Here is a 14,467-nt window from a genome sequence, read left to right as displayed (position 1 = left end):
ACCGGTTCATGGTTTTTATAGCCTCCCTGGGATTGGCCAGAAGCATGAGATAGAGCTGAGGATCATCCATGTATTGGTGACAGCCCAACCCTACTCTCCGGATGACTTCGTCCACAGGATCCTGCAGACATTAAAGAGCATAGATGGAGCCTTGTTGGACCGACAGGACAAAAGCCAAAGAGCTGAGCAGCAGTCTCCCAGCACCACCTTTTGAAACCTATCCTCCAGGTAGGAACAAAACCACCACAAAACAGTGCCTCCTAGTCCCTACCTGGAAAGACATTTTAGAAGGATACCATGATCAGTGGTATGGAAAGTCACTGAGAGGTCCAAAATAATCAACAGAGTCACACTCCCTTGAAAAGGTGCATGAGGGGGGGGGGGCAGGGGCTCCTGAGTCTGCTCTGCTGCGTGCTTGATCACATGAACACATGAAGCTGCCTTATACTGAATCAGACACTCGGTCCATCAAAGTCAGTATTGTCTACTCAGACCGGCAGCGGCCCTCCAGGGTCTCAGGCTGAGGTCTTTCACATCACCTACTTGCCTGGTCCCTTTAACTGGAGATGCCGGGGATTGAACCTGGGACCTTCTGCATGCCAAGCAGATGCTCTACCACTGAGCCATGGCTCACATTTAGATAGGGGCCTTAGCAATTTATAAAAAACTACAACTGTTTCTAAAATGGCATTGGTGGCCAAATGGGATGGACCTATGGCCACCATCCCGTTTGGCTCTCACTGCTGTAATCCTAGTCCTATAGTACATTACTTATTACATGTCTTGTCCTATTGATTGCATTGATTTACACTTTGAAATCCGCCTTAAGTCTCAGTGTGAAAGGTAAATAAAAAATTCATACTATTCTCTAATGCCGTAGATTGTCCAGCACTTAAATCATCTTAGTTCACATTTGAACATGTAAATCCACTCTTTTTAAATAAAGGCATTTCACTCATTCCAAAAAGGTTTTTTTTTTCCAGTGCTTCCCAAATTTTCAATTTTTGTGTTTGAAACACTTGGTGGGGGGGCTCAGTGAGGGGAAAGCAAAAAAATTCACCCACCCATAGATGTTTCCACCCCTCTCCCTGGCCGCCTTCATCTCTATTCTGGAGGTTACCTTATCTACAAGTAGGTTTGTTATGAATGCTGAGTTCATCAAAATCTAAATTTGCATGGCTGAATTCTAATGGAGATCAGGTACAACACATGAGAATTAATTGGTCCTAAGTATTATATTTTGTTATTAGTTCCTTTCTGTTAACGTTTTTCTTTTTGAAGTGGATATATCATGCCACTAATCTTTTTGTTTATTTCGTAAATGCTATGTTTGTATGCGTGTGTGTGTAAAGTGCCTTCAAGTCGCCGCCGATTTATGGCGACCCCTTTTGGGGTTTTCATGGCAAGAGACTAACAGAGGTGGTTTGCCTGCAACCCTGGTATTCCTTGGTGGTCTCCCATCCAAATACTAACCAGGGCTGACCCTGCTATGTTTGTATACCATGGATAAATTGTCCAATGTAGATTTACCAGGCTGTTTCAACTGACATATATAGAACAAACTTTTAATAAATCAGCAAGCAGACTTCTGTTTTGGAAAAGGCAACCTTTTGGTGGAATGACAAGGAAGCTAAATCCATTTAGCTGCATGAGATAATGCATGAGGAAGCTACCTCTAATGACTGAATTATCCCACTGAGTGGTTTTAGGGTTTAGAACAGCTGCAGCAGTTTAGCCTTGAGCACTCTTGTCTACCTCAAACACCAGTAGTGTGGGGTTATAAATCTTTTTATACTCTTCTAAACACTTTAGTGGCATTGTCGTCATTTCTTTGTGTTTAAGCCTAACAGGGGAGTAACACTTTTGACAAGCATTTGTTTATTTTCTCCTGCAAACAGCTCCTATTTACACTATTGAACCAGAATGAGTTTATAGGTTGGTGCAGAGATGGCAGAGGGTTCCCTTGCTCTGCCAGGCAGAGCACCAGTGGATGAAGGAAAGGATAAGGAGGAGGAGATTGGTGCTCCTGGATTGGCATGAAGAAAGACAGCCAGGGAGAACACAGCCGGAGGATGCCAGTTCTCTCGAGAATATGTGTGAGATCTTTGTTTTTGTTTTGTGCTAGGTAGCTGGATTATGGCCGCTTTTGATTCTGGCAAAGAACAATGCAGTAAATTAGATGTAGTTGTTCAGTCCTTTCTATCTTCAATATATTGTATTTTCAAACACGGTTGGGCTTTAGGGGAAAAGCTTGAAAGCTTTGCCCTAGTTAGCAAACAATGGTCTGTTTTGATCGCAGTTTTCAAGACTCTGAGCTAAGTAGGAATATGATTGCTTTTTCCTTTTGTTGGTGTTGTTTGTTCTTGGCAGTAACTCAGTGTGGCTTTGTTAGGGGTACAAGATTATAAGAGTTGTCTCCATTTTAATAGCTGCCTGTATAACGGTGGCACTATCCGGAGAGACTCCGCAGATGCTTGCGTGAAACAAGAGGAAGCAGGTCAGAGATTACCCAAGGCTGCTGAGGTTCAGAGGAATCCTTCCCAGATTCAAATACATTTGCGAGTCACCTGGGGGAGCTTTGTCAATTTGTTTATATGGAAGCATGGTCTAAGGGTGTGTCTTGATGCTTTGGCGTTATGTCTTGCGCTGAGATACACCGAGAGCTCTAGAGAGTCAGTTTTATTTAGAGCAGTTTTATTTAGAGCAGCCACTGTTCAAGGGCTTTGTGCTTCCTTGGCTACTGCTAGATATTGATCAATGGGTAGTAATTAGTTTGCCTGGGAGCCATGCTTATGCTGGCAACTTGCAATCATCAGTTTAGTGTGCCTAAGAAAAATCAGTTTGCAAAAGAAAATGATGCTGCGGATATTCGAGAAATCTTAAAATATTGTTCTTTATTCAGACTGTACATGGTTCAGCTCAGGATTCAGAGAATAAATCAGAGAGGTGGGGAAATAGTCTCCCGAAAAATAGTTTGATGCAATGTGGACCCATGAAAATTGATGGAAGGTTGTCATTGGGTTGTGAATTGTAGCCCATTTAAAGTACAAAAACACCAGTGTTTTTATATTTACATATAGTCAGGTGAGATCTGTTGTGGTATTGGGAACTCATTAGGCTAGATTACCGTTTTTTAATTCATGCATATGCCTTGAACATCAGGTTCTTTTTGCAGCAGAATATCTGCAGTTTGTACTGTAGAAAATCTCATTCTTCATATTGCTAAAATGTGGTTCACCAAGCGAAGGATACTAATTAGGTTACTGAGTCAGTAGGGTGTAGTGATTTGAGTGTCAGTCTAGGATCTGGGAACCCTCCTTCTGCCAAGGAAGCTTGCTGGGTGACCTTAGGCCTGTCACACACTCTAAGCATAACCTACTGCACAAGGTTGTTGTTGGGATAAAATGGGGAGAAGAGAACCCTTGACTAAAGAACGGTACACTCCTTCTATCTGGGATGGTCGTCCCCTTCTATTGAGCACTCAGCTTTGGGAGGGACGCACATGGACTGGTGAGAGAGGTAGGGGACATCTGTCTAGTCAGCCAGATAAGCCTAATCAACTCTGGCAATCAATGGGGTGACATGTCGCAGCCAGATCACCCTCACAAGAGAACAGCGTAAGCTGCTTTGGGTCTCCACTGGAGAGAAAGGCTGGGTACAAATGAAGTAAATAGTTTCTGTGATGTGAATGGTAATAGACATCACAACACCCACACAGCCATTTCTGTGCAAGATTTTAGATGTTTTTAGTATTGTGACTGCTACTTTTGTTGCTTATTGTTGCTTATAAAAGCTAATCATTCATCTGGTTGAACCACTTGGGCATGGGAGTGCTCATCTGGCCTTTAAAGCAGCAGCGAGGAAGGCTGTTGTTTTCTCCAGTGAAGCCCTAACAGGCTGTTACCTTCTGGTCTTTAATTAGTCCTTTGAAGGCTGAGGTCTTCCCCCTTTCAATATGCCACAGCATAAACCTGCACTGAGCTCTTCTTTTAGATGTGCCAATGCTGGATCAGACCAAAGGCCCATCAAGTCCAGCAATCTGTTCACACCGTGGCTGACCAGCTGCCTCTAGGAAGCCCAGAAGCAGGAGGACTGCAACAGCATCCTCCCACCAGTGCTCCACAGCAACTGATTGTCAGATTCTAAGACTCCGTTGCCTCTCAGGAATCATCAACTTCACTCCAGACGTTAGCAGAGAGTTAAAGTAGAATTTATTTGAAAGGAAGGGTACAGTAATCCATGAAACACAACGTTACAATGGCGCAAAATCATTTGGAGGGCATTCTTATAGAGTACACAAGCTAGAATGTTTACAAGTAAAAGCTTTGAAATGCAAAACATCAGAGGTTCCCCAACACCAAGAGAGAGAATTCACACCTTAAGATCAGAGCAGGATTACAATCAGGAAGTCACTTTGAAATGGAGATCTCTCGAGCTTTTGGCTGTTGCCTCTTCCTTCCTTTCTCTTTCCCACGGGAAGGAGAGGTGAAACAAAAGTCACCCTGCTATCCAGGGTCCGATTGCATGCCCTCACTGACACTCCGCCTCCCCAAAGGCCCCCCCCCCAGATCTCCTGGTTTGTCAGGGTAATGGCGATGGAAAGCCGCTACAAGGGTTGGAGCCTGTACGTGAACAGCGGACACCCACTCATCGTGACTGGAATTTAAATGTTTCCAACGCACAAGATATTCCAGTCGGCCCCTGCGCCTCCGAGAATCGAGCACCCTGGAGATTTCAAAGTGCTGTTCGCCCTGCACCATGATGGGAGTTGCCGCTTCGGGTTCGGGGTGCCATTCTGGTGCTTGTAGAAAGGGTTTTAGCAGACTCACGTGAAACACTGGGTGTACCCCTTGTAAGGATTTGGGTAGTTCCAACTCCACCGTAACCTCATTGATAACTCGGGAGATAGGAAACGGACCCACAAATCGTTGACCCAATTTTTTACACGGGCGTAAAGACCTGAGGTTCTTAGTGGAAAGATACACCTTCCCTCCGACCCTCAATTCCCACTGAGGTGCTCTGTGTTTGTCTGCTTGTACTTTGTACCTGTCTTTAGCCTGTTCCAGGTTTTTTACAAGCCAGGGCCAAGTGTTCCTCACTGTGTGAGCCCATTTAGACACCTCGGGGGGATCGCCTTCTGGTGGGGTAGGTACAGCCCCTAATGGTCCAAAATCCATCCCATAAACTGCTTTGAATGGGCTCATCCCGGTTGCAGAGTGTACCGAGTTATTGTAGGCATACTCCGCCAGTGGCAGCAGATCAACCCAATTGTCTTGGTGATAATTAACAAAACAATGCAAATAACATTCTATCACCGCATTGACCCTTTCGGTCTGCCCATCCGTCTGGGGGTGATAGGCAGATGACACACCCAACTGCACACCTACAATTCCTAAGAACGCTTTCCAGAACTTAGACACAAACACCGAGGCTCTGTCCGAATTTATCTTCTTCGGAAATCCGTGTAGCTTAAATATGGAATGTATGAATAAACGAGCCAATTTGTGTGCAGATGGCATCCCTTCGCACGGCACGAGATGAACTTGCTTAGAGAAAAGATCCGTGATTACCCACAGGACAGTCTTCCCCTGACTGGACGGGAGGTCTGTTATGAAGTCCATCCCAATCACTTGCCAGGGTGCCTCGGGAATTTCTAGGGGCTTTAGTAATCCCGGGGGTTTTCCCATCAAACGTTTACTAGTTGCGCACACAGGGCAGGATTTGATAAATACCTCGATGTCTTGGCGCATCCCAGGCCACCAAAACTGTCTTCTTATTAGGTGCAAGGATTTAACAAACCCAAAATGTCCCCCTATAGTTGAACTGTGGCTCATTTCCAATACTTCTCGCCTCAGTTCCCTGGGCACGTAATGTTTGTTCTTACAGAGACCGTTTTTGTCCGTCACCTGGGATGGGATAGATTCTTCCTCCCGCTCTCGCTGAAGAGCCTCCCCCCACCTTGTCTTGACTACCTCCGGGAGGCTTTCAGGAACTGCCCAGAGGCGGGGAATGGCAGCATCCGACCCCGGCAAGGAGGTGGGTACTGGCCCTTCAGCCTGGTCCCTTCGCTCTATTTGGGAAATTTCCCCCCCCTCCCCAGCGGTTGTGGTCGAAGGTTCCCCGGGGACTGCTGGAGATGAGGAGGTGGGAGCGACCACTTCTCGAGGAGGACTCGAACTCGAGTCTTGTGCCGCCGCGCGGCTTTGTGCTCTGGTCAGAACTCCTGCACTATTCCCCTCTGGAGTCAAACCCAGGTGTTCCCGTGTGAAAAGAGAACCCACCGGCCGCTCAACCTGACACTCATATTGCGGCATGCGAGACAGTCCGTCTGCTAAGCAGTTTTCTTTCCCAGGCATGTGTTTGATGGTAAAATGAAACTTAGAGAAAAAGGTTGACCAACGCACTTGTTTGGCGGACAGCTTCCGCTGACCCAAAATCGATTCGAGGTTACGGTGATCTGTACAAACCACAAAGGGCTCGGCCGCTCCCTCCAGGAACTGTCGCCAAACCGTGAGGGCATGTTTAATTGCCATGGCCTCCTTTTCCCCAATCGGCCAGTTGAGTTCAGGGCCAGAGAACTTCTTAGAAAAATATGCGCAGGGTCTAAGTCTCCCTTGATCATCCCTCTGAAGGAGTGCGCCTCCCATCGCCTTGTCCGAGGCATCTACCTGTAAGGTGAATGGCCTGGAGCAATCTGGGTGCGCCAGAATGGGTTCAGAGGTAAAGCGCTCCTTAAGAGTTTCAAAAGCCGCCTGACACCTGGCGGTCCAAGGTACCTGGTATTGTGCAAAGGTGGCCTCTTGCCCCTTCCCCTTGGTTTTAAGCAAATCAGTAATAGGCAAGGCTATTTGAGCGAAATCCTGAATAAAACTTCTATAAAAGTTCGCAAACCCCAAAAACTGCTGAACCTGTTTGCGAGTTCTGGGAGGTTCCCATTCTAACACTGCCTGCACTTTCTCCGGATCCATGCTTAACCCTTGGGGAGATATCACATAACCCAAAAATGACAATTGGTCCTGGTTGAATGCACATTTTGATAACTTAGCATACAAATGATTGTCTCTTAGACGACGCAACACCTCCCGCACCAATTCTCTGTGCTCTGCGGGATCCTTGGAGTAAATCAGTAAGTCGTCGAGAAAGACTATTACACCTTGAAATAGGAGATCGTGTAGAATCTCATTAATTAATTGCATGAAGCACGAGGGCCCCCCCGACAGACCGAATGGCATGACTAAAAATTCAAACAAACCATAACAACAAGAAAAGGCTGTCTTAGCCTCATCCCCCTCCTTGATCCGGACCCTGTAGTAGGCTTCCGCCAGGTCAATTTTCGAGAAAACACAACCCTCCTGTAACGCGCTCAGGAGGTCCGGGATTAAGGGAAGGGGGTAGGCATTAGTTTCAGTAATCGCGTTAAGCCCCCTATAGTCTACACACAGTCTGAGATCAGATGTACCTTTCTTCTTCACAAAGAAGCAAGGAGAAGAAAATGCAGCCTTGGACGGCCGTATGAAACCCCGCTTCAAGTTCTTGTCCAGAAATTCTCGCAGCACTGCTTTCTCTTGGGGACTCATGGAATAAACTCGGGCCTTGGACGGTTTAACGTCCTTAATCAGTTCGATGGCACAATCCGTAGTGCGATGAGGAGGCAATAAGTCACAGTCCGTCCCCTCAAATACATCTGCGAAATCACTATATTCTGGGGGCAACGTGGGTTCCTCCAAGGCAGCTGCGCTTCCCCCTCCGGGTAAGTCATCCCGGCTGTGTTTTTCGCACTGGGAAGCTCCAAACACCACCCGCCTTTGTTCCCAGTCAATGCTCGGGTTATGCCCCGCCAACCAATTGATGCCGAGAACCACCGGGTAGGAAATCTTAGGAACTACCGTGAAGTTGATCTGTTCCCAGTGGTTTCCCACCCCCAGCCACATCTTGCGAGTGTGCAAATGAACCGGCCCTCCCCGCAGGTCACTCCCATCCATTTGGTGGAAATGTAAGGGCTGGTCCAGTTCTCGAGTCCCAATTTTCAGGCGTTCTACCACCGCCTGATCAATTAGGGTCTGGGAGCACCCGGAGTCCACGATAGCCACAACGGCCACCGGTTCCCCCCTTGGGGGTTTCGTAACACAACAGGTATCAACAATGTCTCTCCCTGATCACTCACCCTACATGGAGCCGGTTTGGTTTCTTCCGAGGGTGCCCTCTGTGCCGGTTCCCTCACAGAAGGCCGTCCTCGTTTTTTGCCGGTGAGGGGCTTCGGAAACTATCTCGGGTACAATGGTTGTGGAAATCCGATGAGGTTTCAGCTTGCAGGGCCGCCGCCCCACGGCGACCGTTCGTCCCCTCCGCTCTCCTGTGCTCCCGATTCCGAGGTGGTGTCGCCTCCCGCTCTTGTGTCGCCCTGTTGCTCGTCCCTTCTGACGGCGTGTTGGTACATTTTGCTGCAAAATGGCCCATCTTCCCACACTGAAGACAAGCTCCCTCCCTGAACCGACGTGCCCTGTCAAGACTGTAGACTCCTCGATGTCTTCCCTCTCGCCGGGAGTCTGCTGCGTTGTCCCCTCTCGCGGGCGGGATAGGGATCGTCTTCGAAGGACGATCCTTGGAGAACTGGAGGGTAAGCTTGCGATTCTCCACCAGGGCCGCCAAACTTACCCACCCCTCTACCGACTCTGGATCTCCCAAAGTCAAACAGCCATCCAGCACTTCCCACCGCAACCCTTCGCGGAAATGCTGGACCTTGGTGGCCTCGCTCCACTCCCGTATCTTGCATGACAAAGATAAAAAGTCCTGTGCATACTCACTTACTGAGCGGGTTCCCTGCTTCAAACGACGCATGGCAATCTTTGCCTTTTCCCCCCGGTGGGGGTCTTCGAACCGGCGTCGCAGAGCGGACAAGAACTCATCCAGGGAGGCCAAAACCCTAGGCATAGTTTCTGCCGCTGTCACTGCCCATTCCACGGCCTCTTTCTCCAGCAAGCTGATCACATACCTGACTCGAGCTTCTTCCGAGGCAAAGGTCTCCCCCTGGTCCTTCATGAAGCCGGAGATTTGGAGTAAGAAGTGAGGCAACTGTGAGCTGGATCCGTCGAAAGATACCTTCAGGTCTCTGGCCGTAGGGCGTCTGGGCGTGGGAGTCTCCCCAACAACGAGCGGCCCTGTAGTCGGCCGCGAATCCGTTTGGGGTGGTTGCACTGGCTGTCCAAGCCCCCTCACTGCCCCTAGAACAGCTGCCAGGTCCCGCTGCAAGGTGTCTAGCTGAGTCTGCAGGTCCCGATTCTGCAGAACGAGCATCTGATTCTGTCCGCGTATCAGAGTGGCCGCTTCTGCAGTGAGGGTAGGGGTGTGAGCGAGCGTGGGGTCCTTCCACCCTTCCCCTTCTCCATACCAAGCGGCCAGCGGTCCCCGGTAGAAGTCGCCTCCTGGTTCTGACGCTGCTCTCTGTCGCTGCCCGGCCCCCGAGAGTCGGGGGGTCCACGTCAGCCTCCCAGGGACATCGGTAGGCCCGGGTGGGCGCTGCTGCTCCGGGGTCGCTTCTCCTTGGCCAACCTCAATATCAGCGGGAGTCTGCCGAAGCTCCTCTCCCGCGTTGAGCGGCACCGAGGGTGGTACCGACATCCTAATACTGTTTCTAACCCGAAAACAAAAAAGGTTGAGATTGTAACGTACTGTCAGATTCTAAGACTCCGTTGCCTCTCAGGAATCATCAACTTCACTCCAGACGTTAGCAGAGAGTTAAAGTAGAATTTATTTGAAAGGAAGGGTACAGTAATCCATGAAACACAACATTACAATGGCGCAAAATCATTTGGAGGGCATTCTTATAGAGTACACAAGCTAGAATGTTTACAAGTAAAAGCTTTGAAATGCAAAACATCAGAGGTTCCCCAACACCAAGAGAGAGAATTCACACCTTAAGATCAGAGCAGGATTACAATCAGGAAGTCACTTTGAAATGGAGATCTCTCGAGCTTTTGGCTGTTGCCTCTTCCTTCCTTTCTCTTTCCCACGGGAAGGAGAGGTGAAACAAAAGTCACCCCGCTATCCAGGGTCCGATTGCATGCCCTCACTGACACTGATGGAAAGAGGCATACTGCTCCTGGTACTGGACGGAGTAGATATACATCAGGACTAGTAGCCACGGATAGTCCCATCCTTCATGAATTTGTCCATTCCCCTTTTAAAGCCTTCCAAGTTGGTGGCCATCACCATATCTTGGGTCAGTGAGTTCCACAGTTCACTGTGTGAAGAAGGACTTTCTTTTGTCTGTCCTGAATCTTCCACCCTTCAGCTTCAGAGATGACTCTGGGTTCTAGTATTATGAGAGAGAGAGAGAGAGAGAGAGAGAGAAACAATTCTGGTAGTAGATAATGAAGGGGTGGTAGCTATTGGCTCAGTGATATAACTCAGGTTTGACTGCAGAGGGTCTCATTCAATGCCTGACACTTCCAGTCAATGCATTTGGGTAGCAAGGGTTTGAAATGCCAAAGAACTGCTGCCACTCTGAGTAGACAATACTGAACTAGATCAGACTTAGTACACAGCAGCTTCATTGTTAGTGAATTTTGCAAATAGGGTGTCACACAGCCACTACTGTTTCCTTTAACGTTCATTCCAAGGTGGAGTGAGTAGCTTCATACCCAGATCCACTAGGAGAGACATCTGACACTTCAACACTATAGACTATTTATTATATCAAAAACAAGTTAAACAGAAACATGCATAGCACAGAGAACAATAAAATAATAAGATATAATAAAGTATTCCATTTTCATGCCAAGGCACGAGCAAAGCACTTGTGACTTTAGGCATGGAGCACTGAACGAAGACAAGAGCAGGGCTATATAACTTTTGCAGCCCATTGAAGAGATAACAATGTCAATCAAAACTATGCAGTATCCAGATATTCAAAAAGAATGTTGGATGGGAGATATACATGTCATAAAAGATTTATGTCCAAGCCCCCTGCCCTATCTCAAGTAACCACGAGCCCCTGTCGGGTCATCATCAAGATTAATCTCTGATCTCATTACCTCTTCGAAGTTGAAGCCATCTATACATTTAGACTTTAAAGATGGTACAACTAGGTTCTGGGATGTCTGCTATAACCAAAGGGCAGCTCAGTAGCAAACAATTCTCAAGTTTTAATGGCATCTCCGTGGTTGTTTGAAAGCTATCTTCATAGCCCTAAGGACTAGGAACCTGGGGTTTTAAAGTATGTAGGCAATGACTTGTGAAATTTTACAAGCTGGGGGCTGGATGCTGAGAATGTATGGGGTCCAGGGGAAGCTTAATTTGAATGCTTTATGCATGTTTATGCATGTTTCAGCTACCGTTGAAGTTGAATTTGTCATGTTTACTCCGAGTTATAATATATTTTAAAATTCAAAGTATGTACAGGTTGCTTTTAATGCAAGGCAGAAGCCTACATGCACCTACCAGCTAGCAATTAAAGTAATAACCCATTTGCTTACTAATAATTAATGTGTTAAAAAAACAGGGTACACTTAATTCATGTTCTTTCTTTTAAAACACCTGCCATTTTTTCTTTTGTATGTACTGCAGATTTGGGAAGAATTATGGTCTAGAACTCCCAATGTTAGCCATGGAAGTAGCACTTTCCCCCATCAGGTCTCAGGAACTGGATTCTGTAGCTACTGATGTATCCCCTATGGTTATCAACATGACTCCCACCACGGAGCAGGATGGCAGAGAAGATGCGATGAAAGAGCTTGACTCTGGGCAGCAGTATGAGAAGCCTCCCCCTCTTCATACAGGAGCTGACTGGAAGATCGTGCTCCACTTGCCTGAAATTGAGACGTGGCTCCGGATGACATCTGAAAGGGTCAGGGATCTGACGTACTCGGTGCAGCAGGACTCCGACAGCAAGCATGTGGATGTGCATTTGGTGCAGCTCAAAGTAAGTTCCAATATTAGTATTTTACTTGCTGTGTTACTTCTTTATCTTTGGTTGTAATGACAGAGGAAGGAGGAATACAGCCCATTATTTCAGTATGCTTATGTCTATCCTGGTGAAAAATGTTTTCCTAGAAACAAATACAGATTTGGTTTCTGGCCAGTTAATGAAGTGATGACTTCAGTTCTGCTGTGTGACCAATTCCATAACAACAGATTAGGGTTGTCAGCCTGTAGCAGGAAATTGTCAGGCGATTGTAGGGGAGCAGGGATTAACCTTTGTAGAATTACACCAACCATTTGCTAAGAGGTCATGATGTTAACATTCTCTTCAATATGTGGTTGGAAATTACAAGTAACACATGGTTCCCCGCATGATAATATTTTTATAATAATGTGGTATCAGCCAGTCATAGGCCATAACAAAAAAAAATGTGTACTACAAAATTCAAGTAGTATTCCAAATATAATGAAAATGTTACAATAAAACAAGGATAAAATGGCAATAATCACAGTAATCAATCATTAATCAAGTTTACATTGTACAAATATCAGCAATAACTTCATCAATATATTGCTTCAGCCATTACAAAGTGGGTAAGATTGTATATTATCACCTCATCCAGGCAGGTTATTTGTTTGGCCATGGACCATAGAAGTACTAAATGTAAACAAAGAATCAAAATTCCATTATTCTGCTTTAGACACAAGGAGGACAAGACATTTCACTGTATACACAAGGCAACAAGAGAAGCATTTTGGGGTAGGGTTGCCAGTTCTGAGACAGGAAATTCCTGGAGATTTGGGAGTGGATCGTGGGAGGAGAGAGTTTGGGGAGGGGAGGGATCTCAGTGGGGTATAATGTTTAATGATGCCACCCTCCAAAGCAACCATTTTCTCCAGAAGTGATCTGTGTGCTATGGAGATCAGTTTAGGAGATCTCCAGTTCCCACCTGGAAACTGGCAACCCTGTTTTGGAGGCATTTGGGGCTTTTCCAAGAGGTCAAGAAGGTACTCTCCACTGATGAAAATCATCCAATGTGTAAATTTTCAGTGGGATCTAAGTTGTTTTTCTTCGGATTTGCACTTGTTTGTTTGGTCTGTCATATCTAAAAAAAAACTTGTAATGGATGACAAATTTAGCCTTGATGTTGCTCTTCCCATGTCAGACCTTTGGTTTGTTAAAAAGGCTTGTACCCCCTGTATAATACAATCAAACTATTTATTTTCGGAGTTTCCTCTATGCAGCCAACACAGAGATTGCATGTGAAATACACCATACTGCAGATTTTCTTTCATGAATGCTACAGTCAAACCAGTTGCTGCTTTTACGTGATCCAAAGGTTAATAGAGTGATTACTCAAGAAAGCAAACCTGTGGCCCGGAAATTGGTCATGGAGGCACATGCTGAAGTTCCATTTCTGGATTTAAGCAGGTTGAACCTTGCCAATATCTGGATGGGAGATTGTGTAGGAGTACCATTTATGTTGCTCTAAGCTCTATGGAGGAGTAGTGGGTTATAAGTGTAACAATCAAATAAAAAAATAGCTTTGCTATCAGGTGAATTAACTGTTGATCACATGTAGTAATTGGTTTCCCAAAGGAACAAGGAAATTCACAGGTTGAGAGCACAAAGTATGTAGGTGAACAAACAGAAATTATAAGAACTATAACTAATCTATATAATTATCTTAGCTTTCACTTAATATATATGTAAAAGAAATCTTTGAAGCTGTGAATACATTGGGACTAGGGTTGCCAGCTCTGGGTTGGGAAATACCTGGAGATTTTGGAGGGTGGAGACTGAAAAGGGCGGGGTTTGCAGAAAGGGGGGACTTCTTGCGTACTCTTATTCAAGCTCTTAAATGCATTTCAAAATCTAGTTTACTGGAAACACTACACCACACTGACTGTCAGTGCTTTTGTAGTGGCATTTTCCCATGCTATTCTCTGAAGCAAAACACTAAGACAATTATTACATTTCTGTCCAATAAATGAACTGTTTTATATACCCTGAGAATCTTACCATGCACTTTAGACAAATAAAAGAAGACAAACATCCCTGCAGGGAGCTTTGACAATAATTTTACCAATTATTTTTTAAAAGAACAAAAAAAAGTGCATTCAATTTTAAAGCTTTTTCTTTAGTGCTCCCTTGCGTGCCATGTTGCATTCTAAAAATTCTGTTTTATATTACCAGTGATGTATAATTACCATCTTTAAAAGGAAGAATTGCTGCTGGCATGGTTACTAATGAACGATTTCTACGGTACAGAACAGCAGAGTGCAATCCTAAATAGAGTTACACACTTCTAAGCTCATTGCAGTCAATGGGTTTAGAAGGGGATAACTCTGATTACGATAACATTGTTAGATCACGCAAAGCAGTGGGGAAACTACAAATATAGAAGTTGCTGATGACTAGAACTATTGGGTTCATTTAAAATTATACCAGTATCTTTTCCAATGCAGACTTTGGCTGAATTTGAAGAGTTCTCCAAAGATGCATTCTAATAACAACATTAATAAAGGGCCATACCAAAGCTCTTGA

General features: G+C 45.7%; 1 protein-coding gene across 2 annotated transcripts in view; it reads left to right on the top strand.

Moving 5' to 3' along the window:
* The window catches only part of AKAP6 (A-kinase anchoring protein 6), a 296,164-nt gene that overhangs the window by 42,174 nt on the left and 239,523 nt on the right, over positions 1–14,467 (top strand). For both annotated transcript variants that reach the window (XM_056850738.1, XM_056850737.1), the window contains exon 2: positions 11,566–11,920. In XM_056850738.1, coding sequence (XP_056706716.1) covers positions 11,597–11,920 — 324 coding nt within the window. In that variant the 5' untranslated portion in view covers positions 11,566–11,596. The remainder of the gene's footprint in view (positions 1–11,565; positions 11,921–14,467) is intronic.

Source organism: Euleptes europaea, chromosome 6 (genome assembly GCF_029931775.1).
Source record: "Euleptes europaea isolate rEulEur1 chromosome 6, rEulEur1.hap1, whole genome shotgun sequence".
Taxonomy (NCBI): Eukaryota; Metazoa; Chordata; class Lepidosauria; order Squamata; family Sphaerodactylidae; genus Euleptes; species Euleptes europaea.
The sequence above is the reverse complement of the archived record's forward strand: the minus strand, read 5'-3'. Positions and strand labels throughout refer to the sequence as shown.